This window comes from Rhododendron vialii, chromosome 5a (genome assembly GCF_030253575.1).
Source record: "Rhododendron vialii isolate Sample 1 chromosome 5a, ASM3025357v1".
NCBI classification, from domain to species: domain Eukaryota; kingdom Viridiplantae; phylum Streptophyta; class Magnoliopsida; order Ericales; family Ericaceae; genus Rhododendron; species Rhododendron vialii.
This window is the reverse complement of record NC_080561.1, coordinates 5,004,202-5,024,411: the sequence shown is the minus strand read 5'-3', so window position 1 is coordinate 5,024,411 and position 20,210 is coordinate 5,004,202. Positions and strand designations below refer to the sequence as shown.

Sequence of the window (20,210 nt, the reverse complement as noted above, 5' to 3'; positions counted from 1 at the left end):
GAAAAAAAAAGTACATATAGCAATATCTATGTGTGTGCGAGCGCATCTGTCATCTTCCTTTCTTTCTTTTTTGCGTGTGTATGTGATGATGAAGGCAAGAAACTAGATTAAGCAATAGAAATAAGTCTTGCGATACTTAACCTCTGCAATGTCTTCTTGTCATTGAAACGACATTCTCTTTGTGAGAAACACAATTGGCCTATTTCAATTTCCTCGATATTGTATTTGTCGGTCGGAGCGGCCATACGATATCTCTCACCTGTTGCTGTCATTTCTTTTCGAGTATGTATTTGGAAGCAATAATCATAACCTTAGTCACATAATCTTTTAAAATAACCTTTGTTCGTGCTCTCATTCCTTGCACTCAAGAATTTTAGTTATTTGAAAGACACTTTCATGCTCGCTCTCCCTCTCCCACCCGCGCATTATGTGACTTTAACATATCACCATTAACAGCTGAATGCATTTTTAGTAGCAGCATTTTATAGCCACCAAAAAGTGCAAAGCTACAAGAGATCACATAGGCATACCCCGAAACAACGACAACAGCATCAAAACCTAAAAACCAGGCTAACAAAAGAAGCAACAAAGACGGAATAATCTTATGAACAATTGTTAATAGCAAAAAGTCTAGAATCCAATAACCAAGCGTCACAAATTAAAATTTTACAAGTTTTTTTTTTTTTTGAACACATTCAATTCATTTCATGACAAAGTCCGAAGGCAATACAGATTTCATCAAAAGATACAAGAAAGAGTCAAAACTACCCAGACTTCGACATAGGCACCCCCTGCAGTAACAAGACCGGCGAATCGCCAGATGAAAACCAATCTAAGTCTAGATAGTAGAGAATCCCAAACGGATCAGACCCTAGGTCAAATCTGAGAAGCACATATAAAATCTAGACGGCAAGAGTCGTTCACCGGAGTAGGAGTCGTTCACTATAAACAGAGCCGTTTACAAGTTAAAGCCATGTTTTTCCATTTTTCCACACACATGCGCGCCCAGAGAGAGAGAGAGAGAGAGAGAGAGAGAGAGAATAAACTTTCAAACTATATGGCATACTCAGCAGCCTACACTTAAAGGAATGCAAAATCAGCTTTAAACCTCAGAAACCAAACTGTAGAGGATCAAAATAAAGCAATCCATTTCATGTTCTAAAATGCCATAACACACAATCAACATTATGCCTTCCACGTCTTTGTTATAAATAGGCAAACTTATGTTCTTATTCTGCAAACTGATCACATTTCTGAAGCAGACAGTAGGAAGTTTGAAAAAAAAAAAAAAAAACAATAATTATCATTTCCATCGATGACCCAAGAAGCTCACCGGGTCAAACAAACACTTCTAAACTCGTTGGAATGGACTTCATGATAATTATGTAAAATTCCCGGGCCTCGACTTCTAAAGCCTTTGTGGCCTGCTACACAAGAAGAATACGTACATTGTTCCCGTTATTAGCGACCGCTTAAAGCAAAGAGTCACAGCCGCATGTGTACTGTACAAGAGCAACCCGTTATTGGCGGCGCTTAAACAAAAGAGTCATGCCCATAAGTATACTGTACAAGAGCAACTCCCTGCTTCCCTGAATCCCTGGTCAGAGTATATCATAAGAGCTTCCGATGTTTGTGTGTCGTATGAAATGCCATTTCTAACCCAGCATCGAGTCATATGGCAGTTTTAGCTCAGGGACTTGGACTTGAATAACTTCCTTTGGCAAATTGTATGTTTTCTTAAGGAAATTAGAAGCCATATCGTCATTTCTGTGACATAATACTCGCAAAAGCGTGTTCGGGTCAGTGGGATCCCACTTACCTGAAGTCGGAGGCAATGGAAGCTTGGATTTAGCAGACAAACCATAGGTATCTTGTGTAATGCGCCTGAATTGGTCGATAAGGCTTTCTGTAGGAATGCGAAAAAGGGGAATGACACCTTTCACTGTGGTTGAAGCCTTGATTATCAACTCAGATGGCAATCCATCACCGTTGAACCAGAACAAATCCATAAGAAACATGAAATCCTCCTCCAAAGTATCCGAATCCTGCCTCGTAAAAGCACGAGAAGGGCCTCCAGCAAGCAAAACGAACAAGAACCCCTCAAAAGAAGCTTTCATTACCTCAATGATGAGACGTGTTCGAACTCTGTCGTGCGCTGTTGCTAAAATGATCTCCAAATGTTGCTCCAGCTCCTCAAGGAAGGGTTCGATCCTAGAGAGAGCAACTTCTCCTACATACAGGCCATCCCAAAGAACACGACTTAGATCATGAAATATGACCTTATACGCGGTTGCCTCGCAAAGTTGCTGGAGCCCTTCCACACAAGCAGCTATGGAAAGCTCAAACTTTTTGCCGATCCCCTGGGAAATATCTTCCGGGCTACTAGATTTAGAATTCAGACGGTTTATTATCCTCTTTACCAAAACTTCCAACTCTACCCGAATATGCTGCATAGTGTTAATACGAACACATTGCTGCGGCAGCCCCAGTGAATTCTCCCCATCAGTTGTTCCCAATTGAGGTTTCCTCCCCTGAGCTGCATATGAATTTTCTTTCCTCTTAAACGCAACAGGTAGTTTTGATCCGGTTTTACATCTGGTCAAGGCAGGCATGACAGGAATGAAAGTATTTCGGCTTCCTGCTTATCAGAATTGCAAATGATAGTTAGAAGGTGCAAACGAGTCTGAATTGTCTAATACTAATACTTGGCTAGAGTGCTGAAAAATTTTAAGGTTTGGTAGTATTACCACAGCCAGATTTTGCCTCCATTATGTATTGTTGCAAACATTGGTCAAGACCTCCCATCAAATCAGGAAGTAAAGCCCGATGCCTTGTCATTGGCAACAAAAAGAATGCTTCGACTGTTTCATCCATCATTCGTAGAACATCACCAGCAGACGGAGCATATCGCTCTTTGTATGCCTCTGGGTCCCAATCCTAGGAAGAAGAGGTTTGTAACATTAGGTCGTTTGAAAAGACAAAAGATAATTTTCAAGTTCCTATACAGATAGATGAGACCATTTAGCAGTCAACAAAATGATAATAACCGTGCATCTTTAAATCATAGAACCATTAATGGTGTTGTTTATAGCACGATGATATGCATAGGACCTGGGGATGCTGCCAAGCACCCCCTTGTCAAGCGGGGTGCTGAGTGGCATCCGGTCGTTCATCTCGGCATGGACGGCTCGGATTGAATCTGACCGGATCGGCCACTCGGCACCGCTACCAAGCACCCCCGCTTGGCAACATCTCCCAATCCGACATGCAAATAAAGTAAATAAGCAGACAAAAAAAATGCCCTCAGATTCTAAAAGTCTTACAATTCAATAACAAGCTAGTCAGCGTGGAGAGTGTTTTGCGCGATGGACGTGTTTCATTTGTTGATTAGAACTAGCGGGAGACAGCACCACCAAAGGTCAGAGAGAAACTTAAAACTATGTATGGTTACCAACCCTGGAAACTTTACCAGAAACTCGCTTCTACCGTCGGCTCTTACCCCCTCCGGAGATGAATGGTCATTCAAGAACTAAAAAGCCTAATCCAGACATTTAACAATATATACATCACGGAACCACCAAAAATCCCTCCCCTGTTCTTTCTCTTGAAACAAGCCCCGGGGGGGTGGGGGACCCCAAAAAAAAGGAACTTAAACACATAGTAGATAAAGAACAGCTGATTTTTGGTTTATGGTTTTACAGTCAACAAGAATTCGAAATATCCCTTTCCTGCTTGCTATAAACGGTTCCTTTTTTTCCCACTCATTCTTGAAAAACAGTTGTTGGAAACAGAAGAAGTGGAGAGATAAGTCAATGGATACCTCTTCTTGCAGATTCCTGCCAACCAATTCCCTAAGCCTGTCGACTCTTGTCCCTATCCATGTCTTCACAAGACTGTCCATCACACCTTCAGACTCAAAAGGAGTCATCTCCTGGATTACCGCCTTCCCACCATCCTCACTTTCAACTGAATCTTCAACAGCTATTTGAACAAGAACCCTTTCCAACTTATCTGCAGCATACAACACTAATACAACATTGGGTGACAACTCGCCAATACCCGCAATTTTAACAAATCGCTTTAATTCATTTCCATAGCAAGCATGAAGCACAGCTACGGCTGCACCTGCTGCAAGAGGGTGCCATCTTTTCAGTATAGGACTAAATATCTCCTTCTCATTAAGAGCTACTTCGATGATGTATTGTGCAAGAATTGAAAGGACAGGAAGAGGATTTCGCTGGTTTTTAGACGACTTCTTGCTTGATTTTATCATCTCCACTTTCTGTCTTAAGACAAGCCAACGAGAAAACAAAGGTCATGTTTCTGAAGAAAAAAGTTCAGAATACAAGCTCACTAAAAACCACGAATGAATGCATTATGTTGACACTATGTGAGGTTCAAGTCTGAAAAACACCTACACCTATTTTATGGTAAAAAATTCCTATTTTTCCCAAAAGCTTCAAAACTTCATTTAATTGTCACAAACCAAAAGGTGATTCTTTCATATTGAGTTTCAATTTCCACTTGATATATTGTGTGCAAATTGTTTCCACGAAATCTGTTCATGAAGTTCCGAACGGGTTTTTCAATTACCAGTAGTTTTTCTGTAACACATGGGTGATAGTATAGTGGAACGGTGGAACACATTGACCATTTCAGCAGTACACTTATGTCGTGCACAGGTTGAAAGCTAAACAACTGGTGGTTTTCAAATAACTGCTTGCTGGAATTGACATCATTTGTCGAAGAATTTAGGATACAACCTCACTGAAATGCCTTTCTCCATGAACATAGGGCAAAGAGGAAAAAAAAAACATGCAACAGCCAAAATCCATCATCATGTGCAGTCCAAAACTTATTTAGAAGCAAAAAGGGTAGATACGTATCTCACTATAATTCAGTGATCAGTGGACATAAAGAATCAGAACAATGGAGGAAAGATTCAAGGAGAAGAGTGGGTTCTGGTAAGAGAAAAAGGAAATGAGTTGAATTATACGAAATAAGTTGTATATAAGGCGTAGTCCATGTAGGATTATTCAGAATTCTATTACTTGCCTGAGAAAAAGCAGAATGTACAGACGATCTGATGTACATGTCAACCCTGTCCCGCGCTACATCGACTTCTTTCCCCGAAGAGATGTCCTTTTCCAATATCTTGGCTGCTAATACCGCCAGAGATACAAATATTGGCATCACGTCAATGTTATCACTGTAAAAGGTATCATGGTAAGAAAGAAGACTTTTCTCTGTCCAACCCAGAATAAGATTCAATGTTGAACTCAAGATTGAGGAACAAGCCGCATTCATAGTTGCTTTTGCATCCTTTTCAACTTCGACCAACAGACTATTAGCAGCAAAGAGCAGGTTAGTCTCAACTTGTCCCGTTGAAATGTAACGGTGAAATAACACCCACGAAAAGCAAAGGTTATGCAGCATCTGGTTTATTCCAAGGACCACCCAAGTCTTCTTCACGAGATCCAACACCTCATCGACTTCTTCCACAACGGACGTTTTTTCATCCGCGTCAAAGCATGCTTCTAAAAACATTTGGTAGAGACAGAGATTAAGAGGAACTCCATCTGCCCAGTGGCATGTCTCCGAAACAGATCCATCAAATGATCTGCATGCGAGAGACATTACAGTAGTCCTGAGACCTTTCATTTTTTCACTCTGCTTTCCGGTCTCTATGGGCTTTTCCAAGGCTCCAGAAATCAACTTCTTTAGCCGTTGTGGAGCGGTATCATTCTTATCTAAAGGCAGGTGAGGATGCAAGAGTAAACCTGCTTCGAGAATCTTTAATTTTCTTTTCTGCCACGCTTCAAAGTCTAGTTGATTTGGAAAATCGGTATGCTTAAACTGCTGTAATAGTTCTAGTGGTAGAACCATTGTCTCAATGCGTTTTCCAACCTGAAAGATGTACGAAACACAAGTCCATAATTCTTGAACTGCAATTAACCATGTCTATGCTAATCACCAAGTACATTAACTTTGCTTTTTCAACAGCTTTTCTATGCATATGAACGCCACTTCTATAATCGTGTATTAACAGATTATCTATCTTTGGAGCATTAAGCAATGTAACCATAACCCTTTTGTGGACTATAAGTTATTTATAACCCACAGAAGCTGGAACCTGAACATACAAATTACACACAAGAAGATTTTCAGATAATAGCTCATAGATGTGTTTTCTACTGAACTAAATATTATAGGAAGTGCCAAAATGGTGTATGCTTATGTTTCTAGTTGAACTAATAAGTCTACGGACTTGACTCAATACAAATGTTGAATCGCCAATAACAAAAAACTAGTCCTACAAAATTGAACACTCAACACATTGAAAAGGTAAATGATGGAATTACAAAATTCAATATGTTCAAAGTTCAACTTATGTCTACAGACTTGACTCAATACAAATGTTGAATTCCCAACAATAAAAAACTAGTCCTACAAAATTAAGCACTCAAACACATTGAAAAGGTAAATGATGGAATACAAAATTCGATATGTTCAAAGTCCATTTGGAATGACATGTGATGCTAATGTCAACGGTAAATTTGTAATCCGATGGGACAAAAAAACGAATCACAAGATTTTACAGAGATACTGTGATTGATGGAAGCAACACCAAAAACCCATGAAGTTTTTTAAAATCAAGGGATATACTAACAAATTACATACACATGAGAAGCGAAAGACAGATAAAACCCAAACAAAAGTCGCAATATCTGCCCTCTTGGTGGATGAAAACATGTTCCGAAAAAATTCCTCCATCATCAAATTGTAAATTCAAAATTTTCATAATCGAAATGAATATTTTTTGACACTTTACAATTCATCGGATCCAAGTCCAACACAAATGACAGAGTGGAGAACCAATTAACTAGAAATCGTTCATCTATTCAGAGGTTTCCCAAAAGCTGTTCTCCCAGCAGATTACTTCTATATATATTCGAATACACACGTAAAGTATACTTTCCAATTATGATCAGAGCTGGTACCTGACTTTTCAGGGCCTAAAACGAAAATCTAACTTGAGGCACTTTATGCATTTTTTCAAACGAAACAGTATAAAGTGACTTTTCGAGGCGAAAATCTAACTTGAGGCACTTTATGCATTTTTTCAAACAAAACAGTATAAAGTTGACTAAGTATTCATCAACAAGAAAAAATTTCAAACATCAACTGAAAAATACAATATTTTTATTGAAAACATCACTTAAATACCACTAATCTCAAACAGTAACACCCTATAAAATTTCAAAATCATCTCTTAAATTTGACTCTTCATGTAATTTTAGCAGCAAGGATACTAGTAATTATGAGTTTGCAGAAAGCTCATTCATGTTTCATACAGTAGCATTTTCAAGCATGGTACAGCTTTTCATTCAAACATTCAATGGACGGTCGTATATCTCGGCAATAGAGGGCTAGAATTTTAATCCGTGCCGAAATGGACGGACGATAGGCAGCCCTACAGGATTTCCCATTCAGACCCGTACAATTTGTATATATTTTTTGGGGCCTAAAGCGACAGAACTTTGGACTTTATACTCAAAGCCGGCACTGCATATACATGATCAAGAGAGAGATTACCTGTGCAACAGCAATTCTCAACAACCCTCTCCTGATCCTCGAATCCGCATGCTCCGAAATACCCATCTGGACCCTCACCAAATCCGGAACCGTCACGGGTCTCTTCGCCTTACCCGCGTCCTGACCCGACAAATCCCGACCCTTCTTCACCGCCGCCGACTTCCTCAGCCCCAACGTATTGCTGGACGATTTCTCCGTCGTCGACTTCTTCGGTGTCGCCGACTTCGGCGGCGACCTCCGCGGCGACGGCATCGACAGCGACCTGTCCGTCGCCGGCGACGACCTCTGCGACTGAGAGATGTAGGTGAGTGGATTGGCGCCGGTGCTCCGGCAGGATGCGACGAGGACTTCGTAGGCGGTTTCTCGCAGCTCCAAGTCGGAGAGGGGGAGGCCGAGCTGGGCGGCGAACGGGTTGGGGAGGTCGTCGTCGTCGGAGGGTGGAGCTGGAATTGTGGTTTTATCATTGCTGATTCCCATGTTGAATTGGAGAGAGAGAGAGAGAGAGAGAGAGAGAGGTTCTGGGCGTTTTTTTTCTTCCTTTGGGTATCCGGTATACCCAAAGGTGAAGAGAGAGAGAGTGAGAGTGCGGTGGGTTTGTTCTTGCCTGATGTTTTAAGGCATGGGTTGACGTTGAGTTTTGCTTTGTTTGGAACTTTAGGAGGGAAATGAGATGAAAATGTGAGCGAAAATTTGTTATTCACAAACCTTGATGCGTTACTATCTTCTCGTTTTCTCTTTCAACCAAATAATAGAAGAAAAAAAAATTTACGAGTAATTTTTCTTTCTTTTTCTCTTTCATTACTTAAATTTCAAACAAAGCTGACGGAGACGGGGGGAGAATATTTTTTTTTAAACGAGATTGGCTCTGTCAGTTTGGATTTTGCGATAAGTTTTGAGTAATAAATGGAGAGAAATATAGATATAAAAATAAGAATAATAATGGGAGAAAAAAATTATAGAGTACCGTGTGCATAGAGAAAAGTTGGTTTTTGGAGGCCCAAAGCGAACACGATTAGAGTTGAGGAGTGAGCAAAATTTACTAATAGCGCGTTTGGACTAAATTTATTTTTGAAAATATAGTCGCTATTTTTTAATTTTAGTTTTTTTTTTAACAATTTTTATATCACATTATTTATCTTGATGAAGGGAATTAGAAAATTATCTATACATAATACAATATATTAAGCATAATGATAGATTGGTGAGGAGGCCTCACGTAAAGACAAATGTCAATCCTTTACTATTAGTTAGTTTTTCTAGTAGAGTTTGAGAAAATAAAGAATGATCGACAAAACAAAATAAAAGTGGTTAACAAAAAACAGGTCTCCCTCCATTCCATATTGAGAGTCTACCGTGATAAGTCGTGTCATTTTTCAAATAAAAAATCAACTACTTCTGTGTATAATTTTTGAATTTTTTCGTACCAAATTAAAATACTAATTTGGAAAATTTTGAAAAATTATACGTGGAAATAGTTAATTTTTTGATTTGAAAAGAGATAAAGAGACAAAGTGGAACTGTCATTGTGGAACGGACGTAGTATAACTTTATCTAAGGACTTTTGAACATTCAATAGTCAACTCAAATTTTCATCTTTCATGTTACTTCGTTTATACATTTGATGATTTGATAACATATTTTCAACCACACCAGTTTTTAAGTCTGGAATTCCTGATTTTGCTACGGTCCGCACCACCCCTTTTCCGATCGAATTGCGACGATTCGAGCCTCTCAATGTGATCAAAACGTGATTTTAAGGGTATCCGCTAAAAATCGGCAAAAAAAATGACCGAAAAAGGCTTCAATAAAAAACTGCTCAAATGCCCTTCCGAGTCTTTTTTTTTTTTTTTGCTGATTTCTCACGGGTACCCTTAAAAACACGTTCTGATCACATTGACCAGTTCGAATGGTCACAATTTGATCTGGAAATGGGAGGTGTGGACGGTGCGGATGGCAAGAGGGTGTGGATAGGAAGATGACTGTTTTAACCATATAACACAAAATTAAATATTTCTTACCCTACTCTCAAACTAGTAAGAAAATGATACTCCTAATTTGTTCATATAAATGGGAAAGGTTAGATAGAAAAATGAAAATAATTCTTTGGAAGAAAATTTATTAAGGACCGTGCGAATTTTTTTATTTATTGTAGTTCTAGAAACCCAAAGTGAACGCAATCGATTGGTGTCTCTAGCAAGCAAGAAAACCAATTTAGTAAAATCAATGTTCTGGCTGGCACCAAATCGGTAGAACGTAAGTCTCTGAAACAATCACTTCGGGCCATGCACATCGTCAAATCAGAAGAGAGGTTTTGGCCACTTACCTATGACCAAAACTACACACAAAGATTCTCAAAAAATGACAACCACCACCCACAATCATCGTCAGCCGACTGATAATCGGGGTCCGACCTTCTCTGTCCAAAAAATTCTTGTACTTTTGTTGCGAAAACTTTTTCGGCTGTTAGATTGTGTAATTTTTTATTTTTTTTATGTTTAAAGTCCAACGACCGGAAAATCCCTTGGTACAGAGGCATAAAGATTTTTGGCACAAAAAATTTTGCCTTTTGATAATCCACCTATATTTTTTTTTTGGTAGGTCGGAAATTATAATCCACCTATATAAGCTCATATTCCACCCTGAATTCATATCTTTATACAAGTAATTATCATTGCAAATTGTCAATTGGAATCTTCTAACATTTTATTCACTTTGCACTTAGAATCTGTCAGCCACAAGGACAATTTCCGTATAAAAATACAATCGAAATCGGGAAATGAAATAGCAAGCACCGACTCGAATACGAGATACGATAGGACGCGGACATACCGATGCCCAAAATTCGAAAAAAAAAAGAGAGGATATGAATATGGTCAAAATTAAATACGTTGCTAAAGTTGTCTTCTAGTCATTGAAATCATCTAACGTACAAGTTCACCTATGATGATGAACCAACTTAGGAATTGGAAATAAGTTAAATAGCCATTAGTCAGTCAATGGGATATTAATCCACGCATGTGATGACATAATAAAGATCCTGCCATTCAATAAATTATGAAAGTGTCTATTTGTTCAGATTTTCTTTATACATAATATATACATAGACCTTGATTTTACGTGAATTTCATGAAGAGTAAGTTGCCTACTAGCCCGGTTGGTCAGACGGGTAATAGGTACACTTCATTTGTTGGGATCCGGGGATACTGAAAAGCAACTCCATATAAAGTGCCGTGCAGACCGCATCTCGACAATTAATGGTCCGGATTGAGAACAAACTCTTTTCAGTTTCGAGGAAGAGTTTACTTTTTCTTGAAAGAATTGGTTTTTAATTCGGACCATTAAAAACACTTTTGAACGGCTATAGTGGTGCATTACAGGGAGCTGCTTTGCAGCATTCCTGGATTCTCATTTGTTTTGAGGGTTCACAGCCCGCCCCTACCACCACTCCCTCTTCTTCTTCTTTTTTCCCCCCTAAAATAGATATTATACGATTACATTCTTGGATGAAAGAAAAATTCATGAAAGTTCCATGTAACTTCGAGTATTCAATACTGGTTCATTTTAAAGAGTAAAAGTCTAGTCTCAGACTAAGTCACACAATGCGTATCGTGGGCTGCCCGTCCGGCGCGCCCTCGAAGAGTCGCCGCCCGAATTTTTGAGATGGATGATTCGAGAAACTGAGAACTCGTTTGAAAAAGGCTTTTGGTCTGGCGAAAACGTCGAGACTTTGGGTTCGGGAGCCACATTACGAATGAAGAAGGTTTTGTTGAAAAGCACCTCACTCGCCCAATAAAAACCGGTCTCTGCTAGGTATTTTCAAAAGGTTACGAATGGAGAAGGTTCTGTTCAACTGACTTCTCTACTCTCCATGAAAGGAACAGGATGTAACATAAAAGCTGTAGTGGGAAACATTGCAGTTTCCATTTCTACTGAATTCCTTTCTAATTGGTAGTTTAAAGACCATTACTAGAATTTCTGTTAAGATATTTTTTGGGTGTAAATTTGAGGATTTCTTTGGGTTTTAGTTATTGAATTTGTTTCTATTTCACGTCATTCATTCTGGTGATACCTCATTTTTTAAGCGTTGAACTGTATGTGCTGATGCTAGGTACGTGGAAACTAGAAAGCAATGCACTCATACATGTATATGAGGTCGAGTCTTAGAACTTAACTTTTTGGTTCATCCAGGCTTTGCTACATGGACTTGGTGATAGAAAAGGAATTAACTAGTTTGGTGAGTTCTCAGCTCCACTTGATGAAGCACTAATTCATGTGTCACACTCACTGGTATGTTACCACACATGTGGTTTTTATTGTGTGTTCCTATAATTGGTACAGGGTTAGTAGTCTAAAGAACCAGCAGGTACTATGTTCTCTTGGCTGCCAAGTGCTTTAGTGCATGGTTGCATGCATGGTAAATCACTTCGAGATAGCTAGGGATGGATGCTGAAACTTATTTTTGGTCACATGTTTTAGTTTGACAGAAAAGCCTATTGTGGCTCAATGTATATGGATTCTAAGTGTTTAAATCTGGAAGTAACCCAGTATTTTAGGTATGCAACTTGATCTAAAAATCATATAGTAAGAGTTAAAAGCGAAAGGATTGGGAACAGTGTTTGTTTTTCTGTAGGAAATTATGAGCACCATATTTTTCTTATTGCCGCTTTAAATTGTGCATGTATTCCATTTATGATGTTGCTATGATCGTTAAATGACTCAACTCACTAGATTTCACATGCCATTGAAGAAAGCTACATAGGCTCGAAAAAACTATATTTCTTTGAGTATAAGAGTTTCTAAGAATCAGTAATAGAAGTAATAGAATCCATAAGAATACTAACTGAGTTGATAAGGAAGGAAAAGGAGAAAGACAGAAGAAAAAAGCACAAAAAAATAGGAAAGAAAAAGATACAGAACAACTCAACTCATTGGAGTCTACAACATGTCACTGATCATAAGGCTTAGAAGGCAGCTACATAGGTTTAGAAAATCTGTATTTATTTGAGTGGAAGAGTTTCTGAGCATTAGTAATCGAAGTAATAGAAGCCATATGAACAATCACTTAGGTTTGAAGGAAGGAAAAGGAGAAAGGTAGAGGAAAAAAATAGAAAAAGAAAGGAAAGAAAAAGGGAAGATGAGACAAAATATACTAATTGGTGGGACAATGGAGGTTTCATGAGGTGATGAGTTTCTTAGACTATGGATACACTATCTTGACAATGGAGCATAACTCAAAAGATACACTATCCTTTGTTTGTACTGTATGTTTAGACTACTAATAGAGGATAAATTAGGGAAGTGGAATAGATTAGATGTTCAATAGAATATGCCCATCGGATCTGTCCAATTGACCAAATTTATCTTATGTATAGTAGCGGATACAGTTTTGCCCTTGTTCAAATTACTTTGTCATCTTATACGTGTGCATCATTTGAACATGTTGACTGCCCTTTAGAGCTCTCATGCAGTCCTGTTTTGAGCTTAATTTGCTGCTGAAACTTTAATTGACCAAATTGTAATGTTCTCACTTTCTTAATTGTATTGTACTATCCATTTAGGTGATTAATGTGGGAACTTCAATCGGAGAAGTTAGCTTTCTCGGAGGGGCAAGCCAAAAGCTCATTTGACACACATTGAAACCTTAAAGTATTATTGTAAAGTTCTCTGCATAGTAGCTATTTCAGTGTTCGATGAAGATAACTGGATGCTTTGTCCTTGTCACTAGCCTTTTTAGGTCTTAAAAAATAAGCTTAGCACCTTGTTTTGCATTACTGAAACTCAACATATGAGTTCAGAGTTTTGTGTGCTGGAATCACTTGCTACAACTGTTCCAGCGATATAAGAACTCCTTTTGCGGTTCTTGTGAAATATCATGTTCATATAACTGCTCTCATTCAGTTGCTTGCTCTGAGAACTTGTTTTAATCAGCTTGTACTTCATTCACTATTATTTTCTTGGCAAAGATTAGTATTCCTCTAGCTTCTATTTTCATGACTTCACAAGTTAGTTTTGCTTACCCTCATATACCTTTGTTACATAGAGAATGTATGCTAAAACCAGTGTTCTAAAAGAAGGATTTAATCGCCGATTAATCGAAAATTTGGCCTAACCGATTAGATTAATGCCTCGAAGGTTGAATTAGTAGGTCAGGAGGTTAATCGGAGTTAGTCGGCAATTAACCGGCGATTAGTCAGTCGGCGTCTAGCGGCGATAAGTCGATTAATCGGTTAATGGGCGATTAGTCGGCTATCGGCGATTAATAAGGGTAAAATCTATAATTTTGGAAAATCAAGGGGTGTAACTGTTATATATTCATACCAATTTAAGAGTTTTGAATCACAGTATTTAGGGCTTGTTCAACACCCAGTCATCGATTGATCGATCTCGGAGTCACCTGTCATATCTCTGTGTTAAACACGAGATTTCCAAGCCGCCTGTCGCCTCTCTCTCTCTCAAATTCGAGATCTCCTCTCACTCCATGTCTCCACCGACCTCGAACATTAGTGTTTTTTTTTTAAAAGCCCATACCCATATTGACACGTTAGTGATTCTGGAAACAAAGTGTAGTAATATTTTTTATTAAATCTTATCACGAAGTGTAGTATTGTTTGGTGTATATAAATAAAGTTATTATAATTGGTAAGTGACTAATAAATGAACGGCCCATACCTAGTACCAGTTGGTGTTATAATCATGTTAACAGTTTTCTGCAAAGGAGAGATTTCTATGTCATATTTGAAAAACAATTCATGTTGTTGGATTGATAGATGAATGTTCATGTTTTTATGAGAGTTGTCATTGGAGAGTATTTATATATAAATAAATAAAAACCCGACTAATTGCTACAAGCAGATTAATCGGCGATTAATAGGTTTCGAAGCTCAAAGGTGGTCGACCGAGCGACTTTTAGAACATTGGCTAAAACACCTATTCAGTCTTCAGTTAGAGGGGTAGTTTTAATCTATTGAGAGTTAAGCCTCGGTTCGGTTTGATTATTGGATTTCATGGAAAGGAAAGTTTTTTTTTGTTGCATATTACCGACATTGTTTGAAAGCTCATTTGTATGCATTTTATATCCTATGTTGCATTTTGTTTTTGGGAGAAAATAATTGATTGGTAGAATTAGAAACAAAAACCATCTTGGACTGATAGGTGCGACACCAATAGAAGATGAGATGCGGGAAAATGAATTGCGACAATTTGGACATGTTATTATGGATAAGGCTGACACTATATATAGTTAGGAAGAATGATATGGTTACGGTAGTGGTTAACACTTAGAAAGAGATACCAGTATTGACTTTAGATGTGTAGTTTTAATTGATTGGAAGTAGAGGCTTGGTTTGGTTTGCTTCCCAAAACTAAGGGCAAATGTTTTGGTTTCTATCATTTGCTTTGGAACTCTGTCACTCTCTCTTTTGTGTAATTAACTTAACAATCTGTGTAATTAATTTAACTATGACTTCAAAGTATTGTAAATATATCTAGACTGCTCGCAAAATATATTCCACTATTACAATACGAATACTCGAAAAAAAGAATACCAGGCATGAAACACCTCGTCCCAATATCAGGCATGAGACACCTTGTGCTAGCACGAGCCGGTCACCTAGTAACTATATATATGCACAACCATGCTGAAGAATTGGCCTGCATATATAGCAGTTGATTAATGGGGCAATTGTCAAAAAATTTCCCAATTGTTTTTCTCATGGAAGCTGATTTTCGTGCTCCAAAAAAAACCTCAGGCGCTCTACATTTTGTCTTCATTAGGCAAACTTCCTAAATTATTCTCCCAATCTAAAATTTTTCTCCGGAAAAGTTCTTTAAAGTATGTGAAAAAGGTGGAGCGCCTGAGGGGTTTTGTAGAGCGCGAAAACCTATAAAAAACTTTTTCAGGAAAAAGAAAGAACTTTTCCACGGAAAAGTTTTAGATTGAGAGAGTAAGATCCCGTTCCAGAAACCTTCTTAAAAAATAAGCAGCTTATTTCACATTTTCAAACTCAAAAATAATGTAAATGAAAAATAAATTTTTAATTTTTTTTGCATCGTATAAAAGATCTCAATGAGATCTTTCAAACAAGATCCATAGTGTATATTTTTAGATTTCAATAAACCCCTCATTTTTGAGCTTGAAATTGCCTTTTTAAAAAATAAAGGCTTTTTTCCGTTTCTGGAACGGAGCCTAATTCAGGAAGTTTGCCTAATGAAGACAAAAGGTGGAGTGCCTGAGTCCTTTTTTGGAGCACGAAAATCAACTTCCTTTTCTCATCTATAATGTTTCGAATTTTTTTATAGCAGGCCTGCTAATAATTCTCTCAAGATGAATTTTATAGTACACATTTAGATGAAAGTAGAGGGCAGAAATTATTTTTCTAGGTTTTTAATGTCGCTGCTCTAATAAATACGATTCATTCTGATTTAAACTCAGATAAACAGAAACAGTTTTCATTAGAAAGTTTATTTGAAATGTGAAGTATTAATTTTCTATTCAATGTGGCGTTTTCTTCAAAAATATTATGAAAATCTGAATACCTAAATTGAATTTTTGCAAAACACATACCTGCTACCAGCCGGTAGATTTTTCAGTGCCCTAGAAGTCCTTCTCACCAGACGTAGGTCCGGGGCTCACCCATTTTGAGGTGGGCGTCACACCAATCACTAGAATGTGGCGGGAGAGAGACTTTAGAGCATGCTTCCGAGTGAAGAATTTTTTTTTACGGCCGCACTGATATCGTATATACTGGTTGTTGTTGTTTTGAACTGCAAAAGAAAATTTTATTAATCTCCGAAAGATTACAAAGTTTAGATATCATATTCGTTGTACTTGAATACTGAAACCTAAATGGGAAAAAAGTTTCTCCGTCTCGGAAGTAGATTATGTGTTTGACCTTCCCGGTTCTGCCTGTAAATCATTAGCGGCTCCGTTGCTCCGACCACTAAAAATAATAGATTTCATAAATGGATAGGATTGCGTACATCTATCTCGCCAAGAGAGACGACACTTAAATTAAATTAAATTAAATGGAATGGGAAACAAAATTAAATTTAAAAAAAATCAATTACTTGCACTCTTTTTTTTTTTTTTATGCATGGGAAAATGACGGCCCAGGATATGTTTTGATAGTTAATACCCGCTAAAGATATTTTCAGCATTAACAAATGTTATAAATGTTCTCAGCATATTCTTAGGGGGTATTAATTCAAACAGAAAATTACCTGTGGGTCTAGAAAATCTAGACTTAATTCTTACTAAGGATGAACTCAATTTTTATTTACCTTTAAGGATAATCTTATATGAACATTATAATATTACCCTTCATTAAATGCAATCGCCCCCTCCCACCTCCAATGCACAATCACTTCGCAGTGTGAAATTCACAAATTCGCATTCCCCCTATGAATTTGTTTAAAACAACACCACCCACGGCCATATATTCACAAATTCACATACCTATGTGAATTTGTTTAAAACACCACTCATGCCCGTAAATTTACAAATTCACATACCCCTGTGAATTTGTTTAAAACACCACCCACTGCTGTAAATTCACATACCTCTGTGAATTTGTTTAAAACACCATCCACGGCCGTAAATTCACAAATTCACATACCCCTGTGAATTTGTTTAAAACACCACCCACGGCTGTAAATTTACAAATTCACATACCCCGTGAATTTGTTTAAAACACCACCCACGACTGTAAATTCACAAACTCACATACCCCTGTGAAATTCACTAGCTTTGAACAGTGATCGAATAGATCTCCAAGCTCTAAACGGAGAAAGAGCAGATAAAATCCTAAAGTAAAAAAATCAAAAAACAGAAAAGCTAACGTTCCTAAAAACAAGACCTACTTTCGGTTCTCCATACCCAAAACAAAAAAGGTAATTATGTTTTTGACAAAAAGATCCCAAGACAACTTAAGTTACAGATTAGCAAATGTTCACTAACTATATAACATAATCCTGAGGTTCTCCAAATCTCAAATAGAATAAAAAACAGGAATGGATAGAAAACCATAGTGTTTCAAAATTTTCACCAATAATAATACTTTCAAAAGCTTGAAAAAGAGAAATTACAAAATGAGAATGGGATGTAGACAAAATGCAACCTAAGGCGCCCTTAATTCTAGCCTGCTGGGCAGGTTAGAGTTATAATCGTTTGTGGTCCTTTTCTTACCATTGGTGTGCATTCCTTCTATTTTCATTTGCAAGTTCAGATTCTCATGACCACTAAAATTCATATAAAATACAGATGAAGCAAATTGCATTGATTGTTTTTAATTTTTATAACGCGAGCTAGTACAATCAAAGCTAGTGAATTTCACTAGTTGTTCATGGTTATTTCTGAAAGAGCTATTCGCAGGGGTATGTGAATTTCACAGGGTATGTGAATTTACGGTCGTGAGTGGTGTTTTAAACAAATTCATAGGGGTATGTGAATATGTGAACTTACGGCCGTGAGTGGTGTTTAAAATAAATTCACGTGGGTATGTGCACGTGAATTTGTATTACAGCCGTGGGTGGTGTTTCAAACAAATTCATAGGGGTATGTGAATTTGTGAATTTACGGCCGTGGCTGGTGTTTTAAACAAATTCACAAGGGTATGTGAGTTTACAGAAGTGGGTGGTGTTTTAAACAAATTCACAGGGGTATGTGAATTTGTGAATTTACAGTCGTGGGTGGTGTTTTAAACAAATTCACAGACGTATGTGAATTTGTGAATTTACGGCCGTGGGTGGTGTTTTAAACAAATTCACAGGGGTATGCGAATTTGTGAATTTCACACTGCGAATTTTCAGTCGCCGGCCAGAGGTGGACGCCAGAAAAAGTCACCTACCGGAGGTGGACGCTAGAAAAAGTCACCTACCGGAGGTGGTCGCCGGAAAAAGTTACTGGCCGGAGGTGGTTGCCGACTGGAAGTGGTTGTGCAATGGAGGTGGGAGGGAGCGATTGCATTTAATGACGGGTAAAAGGGTAATATTCATATAAGATTATCCTTAAAGGTAAATACGCGAAATGGGCCTTAATTGGGCCAAATATAAAACTTGACAGTGGGCCAAATGGCCCAATAGATGAACGAACGGTCGAGATTAAAAACAAATAGATGAACAGACTCGATTAATGTAAAATATATAAAAACCCTCAGTTTATATAGTCTGTTCGATTCGGTCCTATTCGGTTCATTTAATTTCGGTTTGGTTCACTTAAAAAATTAACTCTTTTTTCTTGTTCCAGAACCAAAATTGGGTAAAGGTGGACCAAAAACCAGTTGTTTCGGTTGATCGGGTCCGGCAGTCTTTTTTTAACACCCCTAAATAACGGGGTTCCCGATTTTTCAATAAAACTATGGGTACACCATTTGGTGTATCCAAATACACATTGCGTTGGGTGGGATTCATCTCGGAGTGCCACATAAATGATCTAAACTATTCCATTTTTTTTCAAATACATTTCTAAGGATCGTTGCAAAAAAAATCAGATCAGTCGAATATCGGTAAAGGTTTGATCAATTTTTCATTCAATTGCTTGATAAGAATTGAGCGAATAATTGATCAAGCTCTTACCGATATTCGACTAAACCGATTTTTTTTCAAGAATTCTTAGAAAAAAAATTCAAATAAATTGAGTGGTTTGGGTCATTTGTGTGAAATTCCTAGGTGAGTCCGACACAACACAATGTGCATTTGGTGTGCACCAAATTGTGCACCCATGCTCGGACCGGTTTTTTCAGGTTCTTCTCCGAAGGTTTTTGGGGGTAAATATGTAATATTAAAAACCTACACCGTGAAGTTTCTAAAACTACTAATATACAAGGGGGTCTGTGTGAGCCCTAAATTACTAATCGAAGGGCTGTTATGAACCCGACCGGACCGAAAAAAATCGACTGATCAGTTCAGTCTTTGGTCGGGGTGGTGGAGGGATTTCCCGATTCGGTCCACCCCGAACCGAACCGAACCAAATTCGGTTCGGTCTCGGTTTTGTTGCATTTTAAACTGATCGAACCGAACCGAACACACCGAACAGCCCCAAACCGAAACCCCCCGAACCGAACCGACTTAATTTTATTATATATATAAATATATTTATATAAATTGGTTTTGTCACGCCCTCGATTTTTAACATAAATATAAATGAATTTCATAAATGAAACCTTACCATAACCATACGATACCCAAAAGAGTTTAACGTATCTACTTCCATAATTGTACCTTCTTATCCACGAGTTTTCAAAAAGTTACATCATTGGCTCCGAGGCCCAAATATTATAAGTACAAAGGTTATGAGAGTTACGAGTATTACAAATATCCTTGGTCAAAATAAAGCAACTCGAACTATATGACATCCTCCAAAATAAAGTCTATAAAGATGTTGGGAAATTCCTCAGTGTCAGCTTTCAAAAGGAGATGAAGTCATGCATGCACAACACTTCATGCCGCTATCTTTGGTCCGTACCTGAAAGTGATAGAAAGGTTGAGCAAACACGTGCCCAGTAGAGAATTCTTTACACAAACTATATGGAAATGTGATGAATCATGCACTATGGATGACTGAGTGTTGACAGATACGCCCAAAGTACGAATGATTACCAACGAGCATCACGCTTTAA

The 20,210-nt window shown here is 37.9% G+C and overlaps 1 protein-coding gene across 2 annotated transcripts; it reads right to left on the bottom strand.

Moving 5' to 3' along the window:
* Window positions 1-1,126: 1,126 nt before the first annotated feature.
* On the bottom strand, window positions 1,127-8,211 carry LOC131325481 (protein unc-13 homolog). 2 transcript variants are annotated; one of them, XM_058357772.1, is made up of 6 exons: window positions 7,880-8,211; window positions 7,597-7,831; window positions 5,052-5,907; window positions 3,821-4,278; window positions 2,748-2,937; window positions 1,127-2,638 (listed from the first exon to the last, which is right to left on the bottom strand). In XM_058357772.1, exons 1-6 carry the CDS (start codon window positions 8,071-8,073, stop codon window positions 1,656-1,658), a joined length of 2,916 nt encoding a protein of 971 aa, XP_058213755.1. In that variant the 5' UTR covers window positions 8,074-8,211; the 3' UTR covers window positions 1,127-1,655. The 2 variants fall into 2 exon arrangements, with proteins under 2 accessions (XP_058213755.1, XP_058213754.1); XM_058357771.1 differs by having other exon boundaries at window positions 7,597-8,211.
* Window positions 8,212-20,210: the final 11,999 nt, after the last annotated feature.